Source organism: Ovis canadensis, chromosome 1 (assembly GCF_042477335.2).
Source record: "Ovis canadensis isolate MfBH-ARS-UI-01 breed Bighorn chromosome 1, ARS-UI_OviCan_v2, whole genome shotgun sequence".
Taxonomy (NCBI): domain Eukaryota; kingdom Metazoa; phylum Chordata; class Mammalia; order Artiodactyla; family Bovidae; genus Ovis; species Ovis canadensis.
In genome coordinates, this window is record NC_091245.1 from 180,212,463 (window position 1) to 180,233,033 (window position 20,571).

The following is a 20,571-nucleotide window of genomic DNA, read 5'->3' on the forward strand; positions in this document are numbered from 1 at the left end:
GGGTTAAATAAAACGGGAAGTTGAGAGCACAGGTGTGCATATAGAAATAGTCTAATTTGCTGATTGTTCTTGCTCTCACCCTAAATTGTGGTTTAATATTTCCATGCCATTTTATTAGCACCAACTCTTATGGTTACACCAAGACCCAAAACACATTTTTGTTTAGTTTATCTCTATGATTAAGAAAAGTGTCTGCAAAATTTTTTTTTTTTCTCTGAAAAGGGCCCCCAAATAAACATTTTTGGCTTTGAAGGACCTGCAGTGTGAATTACAACATTTCAGCTCTCCAGAGGTTGAGAAGCCACAGCGAGCACGTGGATAAATGAGCAGGCTGTGGGCTGCCAAGCTTTTATTTATCAAGATAGTGAGTTAGCCAGATTTGGCCTGTGGGCCATAGTATGCTGACCCTGTTTTAAGAGCTGGGCATAGTTCTAGAAACACTAAAAGAAAGAAGGGGAAATAAATAATTGAGGCAGAGGGAGACGTGCTCATTAGAGAAGGTGTGTGTGTGTGTGAGGTTTTTTCCAGTGTGACACTTTATTCATAGTTTATACATGACATAGTATATAACACACATGCAATGTAGTAGAGCCCTTCTGTGGAGTATATTGGAAGAGCACCAAAGTGCAAGCCAGGAAATCAGGCTCCAGGTAAAGCTCTGCCACTCGTAGTGCTGCAGTGAGCTAGTTTATCCTTTCTGGGCCAAAAAAGATAGTGGAATTAAAGGATCTCCAGTGAACTTGCTAGTCTGTCTTTCTCTGATGCTATGGTTTTTCCTATACAAAGAAATACAATGTTAAAAAATATGGATTAAAGTATATATAAAAATCTGGCCTGGAATGTACCAATTTAACCCATGTAACCTAACCAACCAAGGCACCAGGGTCAATGAGTCAAAGACACTCTGCAAAGGACACTACTTATTATTATTTTTTTAATATGCATTTATTTTTATTGGAGTACAATTGCTTTGCAATGTTGTATCTTATTATTATTTTTTTAATATGCATTTATTTTTATTGGAGTACAATTGCTTTGCAATGTTGTATCTTATTTTAATATGCATTTATTTTTATTGGAGTACAATTGCTTTGCAATGTTGTATCCATTTCTGCTGGACAGCGTGAATCAGCTATATGTATACATACATCCCTTCCCTCTTGAGCCTCCTCCCCCCTGCCATCCCACCCTCTAGGTCATCACAGAGCATCAAGCTGAGCTCCCTGCACTGTGCAGCAGGGCCCCGCAAGCTGTCTGTTTTACACATGGTAGTGTATATATGTCATTATTACTCTCCCATTCATTCCACTCCCTCCTTTCCGTCCCCCACGGCAAAGGACACTGCTTCGAGGCATGGAGTGAGAGGAATGCCACAGGCACCTACTTGGAAGGTTATGAGCGAGGAGTTGTGTACACAAACATATGTGGAATGAGGTTGCCCCTTTGGGCAACCTAGGGGCGCTTAATCTGATGAGTGAAGCTCCCCTGTGACTTCAGAGCACAATCACATGGACATTTTGTAGGAAGAAGCTGAACAAAGGAGCCAGGGACCAGGAAGTCCCTCCCACTACTGAGTAGAATGGCCTACATCCCAAAGCCACGTAGAACCACTTCCTTCTCAAAGAGTAAGTATTCGGGATAGTTGGGTGATATTTGGATGTTGGACATCATGGAGGATTCAGGAGGCTTTGAGGTTTGCAAACCACTTTCTACAGGGACCTCCTGCTATGTGTGTGTTGGGAGCGGGGGAGATAAGCTGAAAGTGCTCTGTCCCCCCAGACCTGCTTCAACCAAATTTCCCCACTCACGGGTTTATTTGCTGGTATTAATTGCTGGAAACAGTGACAGACTTTATTTTCTTGGGCTCCAAAATCACTGCAGAGGGTGACTGGAGCCATGAAATTAAAACACACTTGCTCCTTGGAAGAAAAGCTATGACAAACCTAGACAGCATATTAAAAAGCAGAGACATTACTTTGCCAACAAAGATCCATATAGTCAAAGCTATGGTTTTTCCAGTAGTCATGCGTGGATGTAAGAGTTGGACTATAAAGAAGGCTGAGTGCCGAGGAACTGATGCCTTTGAATTGTGTTGGAGAAGACTCTTGGGAGTCCCTTGGACTGCAAGGAGATCAAATCAGTCAATCCTACAGGAAATCAATCCTGAATATTCATTGGAGGGACTGATTCTGAGGCTGAAGCTCCAATACTTTGGCCACCTGATACAAAGATCCTGACTCATTAGAACAGACCCTGATGCTGGGGAAGATTGAAGGCAGGAGGAGAAGGGGACGACAGAGGATGAGATGGTTGGATGGCATCACTGACTCAGTGGACAAGAGTCTGGGCAAGCTCTGGGACACGGTGAGGAACAGGGAATCCTGGCATGCCTCAGTCCATGGAGTCGCCAAGAGTCGAACACAACTGAGTGACTGAGAAACAGCACAAGTTAAGTGCTGGTCCAGTCGCTTCATTAGAAATGAGAAAACTGAGCCTGAGAAGGGGGCACAAGTGGATGTGGCTGTTTCAGGGAGTGAGGGAAGATTTTGTCGGGCATGAGAAGTTCATACTCGTCCTCTGGGGAGGGTGGGTGCTTAGGGGTGGAGGGCACACGAAGGAGTGAGTACTCAGTCTCGGTTCCTCCCAGTGATGCTCTGGGCCTCTCAGCCTTGAGGGAAACGTTCTCATAAGATTCCTCAGCAGAGATTCCCGACGGCCTTTTCCCGAGGACGCTGTGATTGATGAGGGTGTAGCACAGATCCTCCGAGGAGCCGTGGTCACCATTGTCTTGCTGGGTAAAGGAGAGCCAGCATTAAGACTTGGCCTCTTGTCATTCTCCTTCTACTTCATCTCAACACAGGCTCAGCCTCGGGCAAAGTCTGTCCTCCATGATCACTTCCCCTGCACCTCTTGTTTATTTTTCCTAAATGGCAGCCCCACCCCAACCACTAGCCCAAGCTGCCAAACTTCCCATGCTACTCAGAGAATTCAGCCTACTCAGGCATGTCCTCTCTTCCCCATGTCCCAGACTGACCTCCCTATACAATTCCCAAAGTCTCAAGACCGTGAGTGCATCCATCCTTGTATAAGAGAACAATCTAAAGACAGCTTAAAATGCTTGGGTTATGATATTTAACCACCCACTCTAGAGATATTTGCATTATTAAAGGAGAATGCACTCAAGAGAAGGTCTCCTTCAGTGAAATCTCAGGAGATAAGCAGCAAAACAGCAAGGGACAGGAGCAGGAGCGTGGACTTGGAAGTAAGACTTGTTTTTGATCCATGCTCCTGCCATCTTGTCAGCTGTCTGGCTTTGAGGGAATATCACTTAACCCTTCCATAAAATGGGTAGGAAAATAATAGTACCACTCTCATGTAACTGTCACATCTCATGTGACAGTTACATGAGATGATGCATGTGAAGCATTCAGCCCACATAAACTGGCATAAACTGCCTGGCATAAACTAAATGCTCAATAAATACAAGTTCCTTTCAATGAATTGTGCAACAGAAGTGGCCATAGCTTCTGCTGCCAGACTCTGCATATGCCCTGGACTCATAAGCACTGGCATCTAAAGGATTCAGTATTAAGGTCATAAGGGGTCTTGGAGGTCTTTTCCTGCTAACTGAAGTGCCTGCATTTCTACTGTCATCTCAGAAAAAGTCTCAGAGATGTTTGCATTACCTGGATGGGAGCAGATGATGTTTCTTCATCTGGAGAAAGAAAATACACTTAATGAATTTCAGGTCATGGGGAGATTTCTGGGAGGGGAGAAGAGGGACACTGAAAGATAAGCAACCAGAAAACCAAGGTAGAGCTAGGGTAGCCCTTCTTGGGCTATCCTGATCTTCAACACATCCCCGGGGAGCAACAGGGTCATCTAAACAAGAAACAGTCAAAGCTGTGCTGAGAGGCTAAGTGGAAGGAAAGACATTCAGTGGGTCTTGGACAGGAAATCACACGTCCCTCCCTTTCTCACTCCTTTCCTTACCCAAAATTCATTGCGTGCCTGGTGGTGGTGATTAGTCACTCAGTCGAGTCTGACTCTTGTGACCCTATAGACTGTAGCCTGCCAGGCTTCCCTGTCCATGGCATTTCCCAGGCAAGAATATAGGAGTAGGTTGCCATTTCCTTCTCCAGGGGATCTTCCCAACCCATGGATTGAACCTGGGTCTCCTGCATTGCAGGTAGTCTCCTGCATTGTAGGCAGATTCTTTACCAACTGAGACACGAGGGCATGCCTACTGTGTACCAAGAATTAGGGAGAAAAAGAAGAATCAGAGTCAGATCCTGTCCTCAAGTTGCTCATAGGCTAGCATAGGAGGCAGACAAGGACCTAAGAGAGACCCACAAGGCAGAGGAAGCCTATTTCTGCTATAGGTGATAGGGGATGATGGCGGAGTAGAAGCTGGTGCTCAAAAATAGTTCTACAGAAAAGGAAACTCTCAAACCGAACCATTTTTGAGACTGGTGACAGAAACAAACAAAAGCAGGCCGATTGCTAAAAAGTCAATGTACTTAAAACCAGTAGGTTCTGGCCACTCAGCAAAGAGGGAAATACACCAGCTCAATAGGCAAACAAGAGCATTCACTGGAAGCCTCATGACATCACTACCCTGGAGATAGATGTGCCTATTTTAAAAAATGAGGATTGTTGAAGGAACTTCTGAAAAAAACACGCATACTAACATTCATATTTTAGGGATCCCTGAAGGAGAAGAGTGAGAGAGGCAGAAAATATATTTAAAGAAATAATAGCTGAAAACTTCCCTAATCTGGGGAGGGAAACAGGCATCCGGTGCAGGAAGCAACAAGATGAACCCAAACTGATCCAAACCAAGACATATCATAATTAAAATGGCAAAGTTAAAGAGAGAGTTTTAAGGCAGCTAGAAAAAACAGGAAGTCACATCAAGGGAGCTCCTATAAGACTATCAGCTGGTTTTTTAGCAGAAACTTTCCAAGGGAGTGGCATGATATATTTTAACTGCTGAAAAGAAAAACCTTACAACCCAAGAAAACTACCTAGCAAGGTTATTATTCAGAATTGAAGGAAAGGTAAAATTTCCCAGACAAGCAAAAAGTAAAGGAGTTTATCACCACTAGATTGACATTATAGGCAATATTAAAGGATCTTCTTTAAGCAGAGAAGAAAAGATTATAACTTAAGAGGATATACAAAAGAAAATATCTCATTGGTAAAGGCAAATATATAGCAAAGCCATTGTATCAGCAACTTAAGTTGCTAGTATACAACTTAAGCTAGTATAAAGCTTAAAAGACCAAAGTAGTAAAATCAACTACAGTAAGAGATTAGGGATACACAGAATAAAAATGTAAAATATGATGACAAAAACATAAACGTAGGTGCAGAGTGGTAAAAATATAGTGCTTTTAGAATGCATTCAAACTTAAGGGACTGTCAGCTTAAAACTAACTGGAGAGATGGATACATTCCTAGAAACATCTAATCTTCCAAGACTGGTTCAGGAAGAAATAGAAAATATGAACAGACAAATTAATAGTAAAGAAATTGAATCAGTAATAAAAGAAAATAACTCCCAACAAACAGAAGCCTATGACCAGATGGCCTCACAAGTGAATTTTATCAAACATTTAAAGAAGAGTTAATACCTAGCCTTCTCTAACTAGTCCAAAGTATTGAAGATGAAGGAATGTTTCCACATGCATTTTACAAGGTCTGCATTACCCTGATCCATAAACCAGACAAAGATACCACATGAAAAAAGAAATAGGCCAATTTCCCTGATGAATATAGATATAAAAATCCTCAACAAAATATTAAGAAACTAAATTTAGTAATGCATTAAAAAGATCATATACCATGCTCAAGTGGAATTTATTCCAAGGATGCAAGGATAATTCAATATACGCAAATCAGTGTGATACACCACATGAACAAAATGAAAGATAAAAGTCATATGATCACCTCAACAGTTACAAACAAAGCATTTGACAAAATTTAACATCCATTTATGATAAAAAAAAACTCTCAGTAAACTGAATATAGAAGGAACATACGTCAGTATAATAATGGCCATACATGTCAAGCCCAGAGCTAACGTCATGCTCAGTGATGAGAAGCTGAAGTCTTTTCCCTTAAGATCAGAAACAATACAAGTATCCCCAACACTCACCACTTTTATTCAACATAGTACTGGAAGTTTAGCCCCAGCAACCAGAAAAGAAAAACAGATAAAGGGCATGCAAATTAGAAGGGGAAAAAGAAAAACTATCACTCTTTGCAGATGATATAATATTATATATAGAATACCCTAAAGATTCCACCAAAAAACTGTTAGAACTAATAGATAAATTCATTAAGTTGCAAGGATACAAAATTAGCACACAGAAATCTGTTGCATTTCTATACATTAATAGCAAACTATCCAAAATTGAGAAAAAATCCTAGTTACAATTGTAACAAGAAGAATAAAATACCTAGGAATAAATCTAACCCAGGATGAAAAAGATTTGTATTCTGAAAGCTATAAGATATGGATAAAAGAAATTAAAGATGACACATAAAAAATGGAAAGATATACTGTTCTCATGAATTAGAAGAACTAATACTGTTTTTCACAGAACTAGAATAAATGACCCTAAAGTTTGTATGAAACCACAAAAGGTGCAGAATAGCCAAGTCTTGAGGAAGAAAAACAAAGCTGGCGGTATCATGGTCAGTGATTTCAAACTAGACTATATTGCTATACTATGTTACTGCTAGTTTCCTAGTGGCTCAGTAGTAAAGAATCCCTCTGTCATGCAGGAGACCACCTGCATTGCAGGAGATGCGGGTTTGATCCCTGGGTTGCGAAGATCCCTTGGAGAAGGCAATGACAACCAACTCCAGAATTCTTACCTGGGAGGTCCTATGGACAGAGGAGCCTGGCAGGCTACAGTCCATGGGGTCCCAAGAGTTGGACAGTACCTAGCACTGAAACCAGTACCAACATGCTATTGATATAGTAGTATTATGGTACTAAGATTAATATGATACTATCATTCTGGCTATTATTAAAAAGACAACAAATAACACTTGTTGTCAAGGATGTGGAGACATGGGAATCTTTTTGCACTGTTGGTGGGATTGTAAACTGCTGCAGCGTCTATGGAAAACAGTATGAAGTGAAGAAGTGAAGTCGCTCAGTCGTGTCCAACTCTTTGCGACCCCATGGACTGTATAGCCTACCAGGCTCCTCTGTCCATGGGATTTTCCAGGCAAGAATACTGGAGTGGGTTGCCACTTCCTTCTCCAGGAGATCTTCCTGACCCAGGGATTGAACCCGGGTCTCCTGCATTGTAGGCAGACACTTTATACGGAGTTTCCTCAAAAAATTAAATATGCAACTGCCATACTATCTAGAAATTCCTCTTCTGAGTACTGATATGAAGAAAACATTTGAAAAGATATATGCACCTGAGTTCATTGCAGCAATATTTACAAAAGTCAAGATAGGGAAGCAACCTAAGTATTCCTCGATAGCTGAATGGATGAAGATGTGGTATATGTATATGCAAGGAAATATTCAGTTCAGTTCAGTCCAGCCGCTCAGTTGTGTCCGACTCTTTGCAACCCCATGAATCACAGCACACAAGGCCTCCCTGTCCATCACCAATTCCCGGAGTTCACTCAAACTCATGTCCATTGAGTTGGTGATGCCATCCAGCCATCTCATCCTCTGTTGTCCCCTTCTCCTCCTGCCCCCAATCCCTCCCAGCATCAGAGTCTTTTCCAATGAGTCAACTCTTCACATGAGGTGGCCAAAGTATTGGAGTTTCAGCTTTATCATCATTCCTTCCAAAGAACACCCAGGACTGATCTCCTTTAGAATGGACTGGTTGGATCTCCTTGCAGTCCAAGGGACTCTCAAGAGTCTTCTCCAACACCACAGTTCAAAAGCATCAATTCTTCGGTGCTCAGCTTTCTTCACAGTCCAACTCTCACATCCATACATGACCACTGGAAAAACCACAGCCTTGACTAGATGGACCTTGGTTGGCAAAGTAATATCTCGGCTTTTCAATATACTATCTAGGTTGGTAGTAACTTTCCTTCCAAGGTGTAAGCATTTTAATTTTATGGCTGCAATCACCATCTGCAAAAATCTCCCCCCAAATAAAGTCTGACACTTTCCACTGTTTCCCCATCTATTTCCCATGAAGTGATGGGACCAGATGCCATGATCTTCGTTTTCTGAATGTTGAGCTTTAAGCCAACTTTTTCACTCTCCTCTTTCACTTTCATCAAAAGGCTTTTTAGTTCCTCTTCACTTTCTGCCATAAGGGTCATGTTATCTGCATATTTGAGGTTATTAATATTTCTCCCGGCAATCTTGATTCCAGCTTGTGCTTCCAGCCTAGCGTTTCTCATGATGTACTCTGCATATAAGTTAAATAAGCAGGGTGACAATATACAGCCTTGACATACTCCTTTTCCTCTTTGGAACCAGTCTGTTGTTCCAGGTCCAGTTCTAACTGTTGCTTCCTGACTTGCATATAGGTTTCTCAAGAGGCAGGTCAGGTGGTCTGAAATCTCTTTCAGAATTTTCCACAGTTTATCGTGATCCACACAGGAGACAGGGATCAAGACAATCCCCAAGGAAAAGAAATGCAAAAAAGCAAAATGGCTGTCTGAGGAGGCCTTATAAATAGCTGTGAAAAGAAGAGAAGCAAAAAGCAAGGAGAAAAGGAAAGATATAAGTATCTGAATGCAGAGTTCCAAAGAATAGCAAGGAGAGATAAGAAAGCCTTTCTCAGCGATCAATGCAAAGAAATAGAGGAAAACAACAGAATGGGAAAGACTAGAGATCTCTACAAGAAAATCAGAGATACCAAGGGAACATTTCATGCAAAGATGGGCTCAATAAAGGACAGAAATGGTATGGACCTAATAGAAGCAGAAGATACTAAGAAGAGGTGGCAAGAATACACAGAAGAACTGTACAAAAAAGATCTTCACGACCCAGATAATCACGATGGTGTGATCACTCATCTAGAGCCAGACATCCTGGAATGTGAAGTCAAGTGAAGCATCACTACGAACAAAGCTAGTGGAGGTGATAGAATTCCAGTTGAGCTCTTTGAAATCCTGAAAGATGATGCTGTGAAAGTGCTGCACTCAATATGCCAGCAAATTTGGAAAACTCAGCAGTGTCCACAGGACTGGAAAAGGTCAGTTTTCATTCCAATTCCAAAGAAAGGCAATGCCAAAAAATGCTCAAACTACCGCACAATTGTACTCATCTCACACGGTATTAAAGTAATGCTCAAAATTCTCCAAGCCAGGCTTCAACAATATGTGAACCGTGAACTTCCAGATGTTCAAGCTGGTTTTAGAAAAGGCAGAGGAACCAGAGATCAAATTGCGAACATCCGCTGGATCATGGAAAAAGCAAGAGAGTGCCAGAAAAACATCTATTTCTCCTTGATTGACTATGCCAAAGCCTTTGACTGTGTGGATCACAATAAACTGTGAAAGGAAATATTACTCAGCCATAAAAAGAATGGAATTTTGCCATTTGCAACAATATGGATGAATCTAGATGGCATTATGCTGAGTGAAGTCAAGGAGAGAAAAATATCATATGATTTCATTCATATGTAGATCTAGAAATAAAAACAAATGAACAAGCACCACAAAACAGAAACAGAGTCATAGATACAGAGAAAAAACTGGTGGTTACCAGAGGGAAGGGGGTCGGGGTACGAGCTAGTAGGTAACAGAGCTTAAAAGGTACAAACATCCAAGTATAAATAAGGCATGAGGACATGCTGTGCAGTATAGGGAATGCTGTGAGTAGAACTATAACACTAATAATTCTGTATGGTGACAGACAGAGAGTAACTAGATCATCTTGATGTGTAAAAATAAATGTACCTGGAACAAATGTAATGTTGTAAGTCAACAGCTTCAAAAGAATTTTAAAAAAAGTGTCTGTGAGTTTTGGCATTAGAGGTCTTATTTATACCATTAGAGGTCTATTCCTATTTCTGTTTTGCTTTGATTGTGACTGGGGTTTCCTGACACCCGCAGCTCCCCTGGGTGAAGTGGCAAGAGGTGAGAGGGCTGTACTATTTTTTTTACACACCTACAGGGCTCGTTTTTAAAATTCAAGGTGAATGAACCATGCTCTCCTCTTTAAACCCAGGAAGGCAAAAGCAAAACTCGTTTCCTTTTCTTCCTTAAAAACACTGTGGCCTTGTCCTTCCTCCTGCCTGTACTTTGTCCCCCCTCCCCTCCACCGTCCCCAATCTCCCAGTTAGATGGGGCACTATTCATTCACCACCCTCTCCTTTGAATGCTTTTCTTTCCTTCATTTCAACCCTGCTTCGATCACCACTGGCCCCCTAGGTGGTCTTCCAGCATCCATTTTTGCCACTCTCTACTATTATCTGTTCTCTGAAGAGCAAACTGGGTGATGTCTTTAATGCAAATGTGATCATACTTGGCCCTTGTTTAAAGCCGTTCAGCACCTCCTGTGACTCTCAAGATGAAAAGATCCTAACAAGAAACATGATCCCAAGGTCCTGCTCCTCCTGCGCGTGCTCTGTGCCTCGCTGGCCTCCTTGCATTTTCTTACAGGTGACTTGTGCCTCCACCTTTGGCTTTTATTGTTCCCACTTAACTCCTTCAGCCAGCAGACCTCAGGAGATATCGGAAGGCTATGGAGATCAATAAGTCAATTCTTCCCTCAGTGAGCTCCTGGTTCAGCAGAGAGAGAGACATGCAATTGGACAAATGGCAGCAAATGTGTACGTATTATACCTGATGTATGCCCAAGGTGCTTTGGGAGTGGAGGGAAGAAGAAAAGCTAAGTCTGTCAGAAGTAAAAATGATGTGAAAGCAATGACTTACTTTGCTTTCGGGAGTCTTGACTTTCTTCAAAAAGGTGTATTTTCTTCCTATAAAAGAAAAAGAAAGTAAATTGGTTGTTTTATTATTCAGAAACTCTCAAAGGGAGTTATACTCAACTATAAAAGCTCATGTTTAATTCATTTGTTCAAGTTATAACGCTTTTATAACACCTCCTTCAGCCAGAGAAAAAACAGGATAGGAAAAGGGGAAAACTGGAAATAAGACTAAGTAGAAATCTACTCCTTTGGGTTTCTCTCTCTCCCTCTTTCACCTCCCTTCTCCCTTTTCTGAGGCTGGTATGGAATTGCCTTATAAGTAGAGAACTATGGTGATGATGTAGGTTTTTGGAGTTTTCTTTCCTGACAAAATATCAATTTCTGTTATATTAAGGAGCCATTGTTATATACAATCTCAACCTCAGTCTCAATCTGTGATATCTAAGCAAACAATCAAGCCAGCAAGCCAACAGCTCCCATATGAGCCCTCGGAAAAACACAGTGTAAATATCATGGCAGCCAGTTATCATCTCAGGGGACAGGGCAACATCTGCTCTAAGCAGAATGACCATATGTCCTGGTTTGCACAGACAGTTTAGTTATGTCATTATCAATCACTTAGTGACCCTTACCTATTTTTAGCCTCCTTTTCATTTGCAGAAGTTTCCTGGTTTGGACAATGAATTACACATCATTCTGGCTATGCCTTCTCTGTGCCTCTGTCCCAGGAGCTGGCTGGGACGTGCAGTGTGATTAAGGGGCCTTTCTTTACTTCTGTAGCCAGTTTCATCCTTGCTTCGGAGGCTTTCCCATTTGAAGGGTGTGTAACCACCCATATGGCCATTGTTCCTGTCTCTCACCGAACTTGAAGTGTGGTTTTCTCTGGCTGCCTCTCAGATGTCAGTGCCTGCTTCCACGGTGGCCACAGACAGCGGGAAATTCACAGGTAACTCACAGCAAACACCACACTGAAACCACACTTACAGAAAAATAACCCCTGAAGAGTTCTCCACTCACCACGGAAGGCAGAAACACACTTCAGCGATGCGGCAGTCCGAGCATCTAAAATACCCAAGAAATGATCCATGTCACAAATTTAGTTTCTGCAACTTTGTTACAGTGACTCCCTTCCCTCTGTCATTTCTGTGGAAGAACTTTCTTCCCTCCCCAAGAGACTTCATTCTAGGTGACTTGGACACATCTATCATGCCTTCATCCTCACATGACACTAACTGGACCTTTGGAAATGTGCCCTTATCAACTCTTAATCAGAGAAGGAACTTGCTGGTATGTTCCTAGCAAAGGCTTGCACATCCCCAGTTCCAGTAATTTATGTGGCCTCTTGTGAGGAGGGGCACACAGTTGTCCCCAGGAAGTCTAAGTAAAAGTGTGTGGACATTTTAGAAATTTCTTCTAGGCATAGATTAGGCAATATTTGCATAGGATCCTGCTCCACTCTGAACTTCTCCTATTTATACTCCTATTTAAATTAATTTAATATTAATTTATATTAATATTTAATATAGTTATTAATTTTGAGAATTTATTTTCTTAGGCTCCAAAATCACTGCAGATGGTACCTGCAGCCATGAAATTAAAACATGTTTGCTCCTTGGAAGAAAGCTATGACCAGCCTAAATAGCATATTAAAAAGCAGAGACATTACTTTGCTGACAAAGGTCCATCTAGTCAAAGCTATGGTTTTTCCAGCAGTCATGTTTGGATGTGAGAGTTGAACTTTAAAGAAAGCTGAGCACTGAAGAATTGATGCTTTTGAACTGTGGTGTTGGAGAAGACTCTGGAGAATCCCTTGGACTGCAAGGAGATCCAACCAGTCCCTTCTAAAGGACATCAGCCCTGAATATTCATTGGAAGGACTGATGCTGAAGCTGAAACTGCAAAACTTTGGCCACTTGATGTGAAGAACTGACTCACTGGAAAAGACCCTGATGCTGGAAAAGATTGAAGGCAGGATGAGAAGGGGACGATAGAGGATGAGATGGCTGGATGGCCTCACTGACTTGATGGACATTAGTATGAGCAAGCTCCGGGAGTTGGTGATGGACAGGGAAGTGTGGCATGCTGCAGTCCATGGGGTCGCAAAGAGTCGGACATGACTGAGTGACTGAACTACTGTATCAATATTTGTCTTCTCATTGGTCTATATCGTACACTAGAACGTGAGTGTCACAAGGCCAGGACCATATTTGTCTGTTCATCATGGTACAGATTACCAGCATATGCTACAGTGTCTGGCACGTAGTAAATATATTTTCAGTAAGTATCTGATAAATGAAGGAGTAGCTAAGAACAGAGCAACTCTAACTGGATCAGATCACCAGATCTGCCTTACTGACCCCAAGGCAGCTATGTAAGGGCTTCCCTGTGGCTCAGTGGTAAAGTGCAGGTGACTGGGGTTCAGTCCCTGGCTTGGGAAGATCCCCTGGTGAAGGAAATGACAACTCACTTCAGTATTCCTGCCTAGAAGGCAAAAATATATTGCACTAAGTGTAAGGGTCAAATAAAATTAATTATGGACAAAAGATATTTTTAAACTGGTTACTTCCCCTAGTCAACTTTTCTGCAATGTATTTTTGCATTTCAGTTTGGAGTTTTGGTCTAGGGTAGATTTAGACAACCTCCTCGGAAACCAGATGAATCTCCACAACGTGGGCTTGTGGTGGTTTAGTCACTAAGTCATGTCCGACTCTATGGACTATAGCCTGCCAGGCTCCTCTGTCCGTGGAATTCCCCAGGCAAGAATACTATGTGGGTTGCTATTTCCTTCTCCAGGGGATCTTCCCAAGCCAGGGATCAAACCTGGTTCTCCTGCATTGCAGGCGAATTCTTTACCAAATGACCCATGTGGGAAGTCCTACAACGTGGGCTACATGCTAGCAATTCCAGGACAAAAAGCTTCCCTAGCCCCTGAAGTCTGCCCAGTCTCCCCCTCCTTATAATGCCCATGGCCCTACTTGTCTGTTTCATCATTTGGACTGATTATTTTAGCATATGTCCAGTGATACACACCAAATATATGAGCCTTTGTTTGTACTGAAGAAAAACATCCTTTTGTGGGGGAGGGTGCCTATGTAGGCTTTGACTGTGCAGTGGCTTTTTCAAAAGCTTCTCCTGAAACCATGAGAAAAGTACAGATAACTCTTCAAGCCACTGAACAACTGGTTCTACCACACTTTGGGATTCTTGGATTCAGGGACACTCATTTCATATTTTAGTGATTCCTTGACACTCAAAAGTCCTGGTCAGGGGACTTCCCTAGAGGTCCAGTGGCTAAGACTCTGTGACCCCAACACAGGGGGCCCGGGTTCAATATTTGATCAGGGAACCAGATCCCACATGCCACAACTAACAGCTTGCATACCGCAACTAAGACTTGATGAAGCCAAATAAATAAAATTAAGGGGGAAAAAAGGCCTGATCAGAAGGGACTGATGAGGAAGACTGCGTTTAAGAGCATCACGGTAATCACAAGTGTCTCTCTCCACAAAACTTTCAACACTTGTAGCCATGTGGGGAATGTGGTTACCTCAGAAATAGAAACTCGGAGCTTAAAGTGAAATGGCCAGAATGGGGCTGGAGAAGAAAGGGACATGAGATTAACAGATAAAGAGACAACAGGAAATATGGGTCTTCTTTCCGGTCCTATGGGCTGGACTCGGTTCCCAGCAAAATGGCACATCTCCTGTCCAGAGGCTCAGAGTGTTTTTGTCTTTTGTTGTGTCTTTGCATTTGCTATTGTTACAACTGCTGTTGGGTTGAAGCAAGGTCTTCCATTCTGGGGTGTGTGCAGCCCAGGACCTAACAGACTTCATTCCTCACAGGTAAAGCCTGGGAGAATTGCTGTTGGATTTGGTCTCACCTGGATATTCTCAGTCTGGGGCTTTGACTTCTCAGATTCCAGGGTGTCTCTTGAGTGTTCTGCTGCCACCTAAAACTCAGCATATCAAGAATGAGTTGTCTTTGCTCTCCAGGCTTCCCACCTCACTTGATAATTTTTCCAGCTTTCCTCACTTCTGCTATTTGTGGGTGAAGCCCCAGCATTGCCTCGGCTTTCTCTTGTTGCTCTTCCATTTGTTAATATGCCCTTCTAAAGCACACCCCCCAATCTGTCCTTGACTCGACCTCCTCTCCATTGCCACTGCAACAGCCCGCCCCCCCAGTTTTCTCCAATAACTGCTGTACACAACCAGGCCCCAATCATTTGTTCCCAAACATCCAGGCATGCTTATGAGGCCTGTCTGCTCAGCTCAGTTTCAGGGACTGCACTCAGGAACTGAGAAGGACCCAGGCCTCACGTACACTGCAGTTTTCACAGAAAGTACCAAGGCAGAGAGCACACGATAAATGGGAAGGAAAAAATGAAATAAAGAAAAGAAATTGACTCAAGGTTTGGGTTGGGTTTCTGTGTAACTGTCCTTTGATTTGTGGGAAGTGTGGGGTATAGAGAAAAAGAAACTAGATGTTAAACACAATTTACTATGTGCTTACTATCTATCTATCTATCTATCTATCTATATATATAGACTATATAGTCTATATATATGTAGACTATATAGTCTATATATATATAGACTTCCCTGATGGCTCAGGTGGTTAAGCGTCTGTCTACAGTGTGGGAGACCCGGGTTCGATCCCTGGGTCGGGAAGATCCCCTAGAGAAGGAAATGGCAATCCACTCCAGTACTATTGCCTGGAAAATCCCATGAACAGAGGAGCCTGGTAGGCTATAGTCCATGGGGTCACAAAGAGTCGGACACGACTGAGCGACTTCACTTTCACTTTACTATATATATAGGCACATAAACTATAAATACTACTTGTTTTTATATATACATTACTTACTATGCATACTACTTATTAAGTATAAGTAACATATACATTTTCTATGTTATAATTCATTTAATCCCAGAATAAATCCATGAGGTAGACATATTATGAGTCTATGTCTTGTGCATGAAGAAACTGAAATGAAAAAGCTTATGCAACTTGTCTGAGGAGACAAGTGAGAGTAAGTGGGAAAACTGAGTTCGCTTCTAGCAGAATCGTCCTCTGAGACTCAGCTCCTTTCATGAAGGGAATTGGTGCCATTCTGCCTGATGAGGGGGAATTTTTGTAACAGTTTTGATCTCGAGAGAAAAAGTGGAGTGTGCTGATTGGATAACAACCAGGTGGTAAGGGTGAAGTTGAAAATCAGATCCAAGTAAATATAAGACTTTTGACTATATTAAGGAAGATATTTTCAATCAGCATAGAAATGAAGATTTTGGGCCAACTGAGTAATTATGCGGAAAAATATGTATTTCTATCTGACATCATATAATAAGTGTATGATGCTAAAATGTAAGGCAATAAAACCATGAAAATGATACTGTGGATCTGTCTTATCCTGGGATGAGGAAATAATTTTAAGCATAAATTGGTAGAAAGCAAAAAGCTTTCTTGCCGGGGTCCAGCCCTGGTGGATCCAGGGAATTCGAAGGGGAGACGGAGTAGGCGAGGAAAAACTTATTTATTTAGAAATATAAAAGAAATTAAGAAGAAATAGTATAGTAGGAAAATTTAGTGGAGAAAAGAGGCTGAATAACTTGGTTTACAGGGAAAGCCAATAAAACTTCAGGACAAGAAGTTTGCACCATCTATGTTAGGCCACCGGCGCTCGTTTGAATAGCAGAGGGTGCCCCGCCTTGGGCTCCCTCTCTCACAGGACTTAAAAGCTGGGGCAAGTTAGTAGATGTGGCAAGCCTCCCTGCTCCAGATGGAAATTCAGCCAGAGAAGGAGAGGGAGGGAGAGGGAGAAAGAGAGAGAGAGAGAGAGACATGGGAGAAACCAGATTTCCAAGAAACTAGTTCGAGAGATTAGTCTGAGAAACTGGTCCATCCTTTATTGTTCAGAAGGCTTTTTATACTTTTTGATTGTACATTGAGATCAATGGATAATACAAAATTATGCAGTGTCAGCAGCCCTGACTCTTATCGAGACCAGGCTTTTTCTCTGCATACTTAGTTGTATACACAACTTAGGTGATTTACATCATCTTCCAGCCAGAAGGCCAATTAACATTTTACTGCCCTTTTCTGATAAGGGTTTGTCAACCAGAAGACTTATTTGTCTTAGAATGTTGTTCTTTCCAAAATCTGGTGCCACTCTCAGAAAGCACTAAATAAAGTTACATTCTTACATAGCAAGGATACAACAATTTATAACAAGTAAAAGGAGTACAGTGATTTATAACAAAGAGAAAAGTAATTAAAAGTCTAATGTTGCTAACATCAAAACTACTATATTCCTATTTCTGCATCCTGATTACATTGATTAATATCCTCCAAGGTACCTAAAAGATAAAGAATATGGAGGCTTGGCAGCAGTCATTGAGTCAACAGTGAAAACCCGTCACCAATATAATTTTTAGCTCTTTAGAAAAGGCTCTGTATCTTTAAGATGCTTTAAGCTTTGTGCCTCTCGTGGTTGGGGGGCTGTAAGCAATTCACAAGTGGTAAAAAGTCCAGGGGAACCTGTCAGGCAAGTTAGAGAGCCATCAGAGGGGTCTGAGCTGAAACATTCCTTTCATATGTAGGAGACTGAAGCCCTGAATTAACTTTTTTCCAGAGAATGTCAGAAGAGTGAAAAGCAGAGTACAATAGAGCAGGCAGACTCTGGTTTTTGGGGGTAGATGTTCAGGAAAACCCAGGGGGAACCCTTGAAGCCGGATCACGCCTTTGCATTTTGTCGGGCTTCCTTCCTCGTGACCTTTGTTACAGGCAGGATTCCTCACACAGGCTCCCGACACTTTCTAGATTTAATGCAGTTATGTTTAAATATATAAGAATAGCAAAAATTCTGTATGACACAAGACACATGGACTGGAAAAATAACTTTTTTGTAATATTTATGAAAAAGTGCTAATTTCTTCAAGTAAAAATATCTTTTACAATCAGTAAAAGAAAGTAGACCAAAATCCAAAACAAAAATTGGCAAAAGGTGTATTAGCCCTTCATAGATGAAGAAATACAAATCTCTGACAAATACAGTAAAATAAAGATAACACTTCTAATGGTATAAGCAGTTCTGCGATTTTCCAGTTTACTTTTTTGTTTATATTTTATTTATTCTCCAATTTCTTTTACAACAAACATGTATTAAGGTCATCCTTCACCCTCTTATCAAAGTTCTAAAAAATGAAATTACAGATGTAACATCAATCTTAACTTTCTGTCCATCATATCTGTATTTTGTTTTATTTTTCTTTTTAAGACATTTATTTAGGTTTCCAAGCATTCATTCAGCATTTTTGAGTGCCTATTCTATGTCAGAAACAATGTTAGAAAACACAAATTCAAAGATGAATAAGAAACAGTCTCTACTTTTAAGGACCTCACATCTAGACATAAAAATAGGGATTTATAATCTGATAGAAGAAGGCGAGAGTTTCAGATTGACAAAGGGTTGGGAGTATCTGGAAAGAAGTCCTAGACAACACTGACCCTCATGCAGGGCCAGAAAACATTCCATGGCTTTGCTAAGACTCCTTTTGTCAGGTAGCTTTTTGGATCCGATGTTCAAGATCTCAGTAGCATGAACTGAGCTCTGGGACACCGAACATAATCCTGTAAAGACTACCTTCCACCTCCCCAGCTAACTGATTATCACCATCTCACTTTGTACTGGAGGGACTTCTGTTTAGAGTGATACTAATTTTTACAGTAAAAGAAAAAGAAAGCGATGTCGCTCAGTAATGTCCAACTCTTTGCGACCCCATGGACTGTAGCCTACAAAGTTCCTCCATCCATGGAATTTTCCAGGCAAGAGTACTGGAGTAGGTTGCTGTTTCCTTTTCCAAGGGATCTTCCCAACCCAGGGACCGAACTCGGGTCTCCAGCATTGCAAGCAGACAATTTTACCATCTGAGCCACCAAGGAAGCCATTTTTACAGTGACTGCTGTTAATGAAAGTGATGGTCAAACTAACTAGTATCTCTTAATTACTGAACCTGACTATGTACCATGAGTTTGAGCAAGCTCTGGGAGTTGGTGATGGACAGAGAAACTTGGCATACTGCAGTCCACGGGGTCACAAAAAGTTGTACACGACTGAGCGACTGAACTAAACTGAGTTGAAGTACCAGGTACCGTGCTAGCATCACACACACTAGAATCCTCCGAATAAGTATTGTGCTACTAATTCCATTTAAAATAATGAAACTAAGGTTTAGAAATGTTAAGCCAAGTTCCCTACCAATTTCAATGTCCTCTGCTTACCCATTGCAAGGATTGTATACCAGCCAAGGTCTTATGCTATCAGAAAGCTTGCTGTTTCAAGCTTTGAACTGAAGAGAAGTGAAAGTCGCTCAGTCGTGTCTGACTCTGCAACCCCATGGACTGTAGCCTGGCAGACTCCTCTGTCCATGACATTCTCCAGGCAAGAATACTGGAGTGGGTATCTGTTCCCTTTTCCAGGAGATCTTTTCAGCCCAGAGATCAAATCCAGGTGTCCTGAATTGCAGGCAGAGTCTTTACCATCTGAACCACCAGGGAGGCCCAAGAATACTGGTGTGGGTGGTCAGGTCTCCGGCACTGCAGGCAAATTCTTTACCATTTGAACCGCTAGAGAAGCCCAAGAATACTGGAGTGGGTAGCTATCCCTTCTCCAGAGAATTTTCCTAACCCAAGCTGAGGTCTCCTTCATTGCAGGCAGATTCTTTACCAGCTGAGCTACCAGGGTGGTGGTGGTTTTATGCTGTTTGTGGGGCATTAAGAGCTCAAAAGAGTATCCCCTTCCTGCCCCAGAAAGTTGCTCCATTTCTTAGAGTAGCCTGCACAGAACTTCCCTGATAAAGTCCTGCCTTTCAGCTGTCCTGCACCAGTGGTTACTTTGATTCTGGGAAGAAGGCCAACCGATAAGGATCTGAACATGATCCCTGGCATGTAGTAGGCACTTCATTCTTGTCAATCCCTTACCTGGTTGCCTTCTCCCGAAGAGCAAACCTCTTTTTCTCTTTCTGGCCATGTTGCCCCAACCCATCTCTCCTGCTCCCCCTTAGGGAGTCCGGACTCACCTGTCTTCCCTTGGCAGCAAGTTCCCCATCCTCTCAGTCCTCTTGGCGCCCTCCCCTCAGCAGGCTGCTCCTGACTTAGAGACGGCCTGCGTTGCTCTGGCCACCAGGGCAGAGGGAGCTGAGGGGAGTGTATCCTCTGAGGAGGGGAGGAGGAACCCCCCCCGGGGGAGGAGATTCAGAAGTGCACACAGGCACAGCTTCCTAAAATGTCAGAGGCTGAACGAACCCGGTTATTGCTTTTAACCAGAAGCCGTTAGTCAGTGAGGGTTTTGAAAGAATGGGGAAGCCCCGTCTGCAATTGTAAACAGGTCATAGGGGCTTTTCACTTCAGACATCTAAACTTATTAAACCACTTTGTAGTAGTCCTAGAAACATCAGAAGGGGAACTTTATTTTAAAACAAAAAAGCTTAAAAATCAAGGCATAGACCAGTAGAAAAATATTAGCAAAACATACATCTGATAAAAAGATTTTTATCCAAAGCTTGCAAAGAACTCTCAAGACTCACTAGGAATAGAACAAACATCAAATAAGATGGGCAAAATATTTGAAAAGATTTTCATCAAAGAAAATATACAGATGGCGAACAAATTCATGAAAAGATGTTGAACATCACAGTCA

General features: G+C 41.9%; 1 protein-coding gene across 2 annotated transcripts; it reads right to left on the reverse strand.

Moving 5' to 3' along the window:
* Positions 1-920: 920 nt before the first annotated feature.
* GCSAM (germinal center associated signaling and motility) lies at positions 921-20,210 on the reverse strand. Of its 2 annotated transcripts, none has more exons than XM_069553134.1 (6): positions 19,952-20,210; positions 14,758-14,826; positions 11,895-11,939; positions 10,882-10,928; positions 3,687-3,715; positions 921-2,791 (listed from the first exon to the last, which is right to left on the reverse strand). In XM_069553134.1, the coding sequence occupies exons 1-6, from the start codon at positions 19,978-19,980 to the stop codon at positions 2,474-2,476; spliced, it is 537 nt and encodes a 178-aa protein (XP_069409235.1). In that variant the 5' UTR covers positions 19,981-20,210; the 3' UTR covers positions 921-2,473. The 2 variants fall into 2 exon arrangements, with proteins under 2 accessions (XP_069409235.1, XP_069409244.1); XM_069553143.1 differs by having other exon boundaries at positions 921-2,787; positions 19,952-20,064.
* Positions 20,211-20,571: the final 361 nt, after the last annotated feature.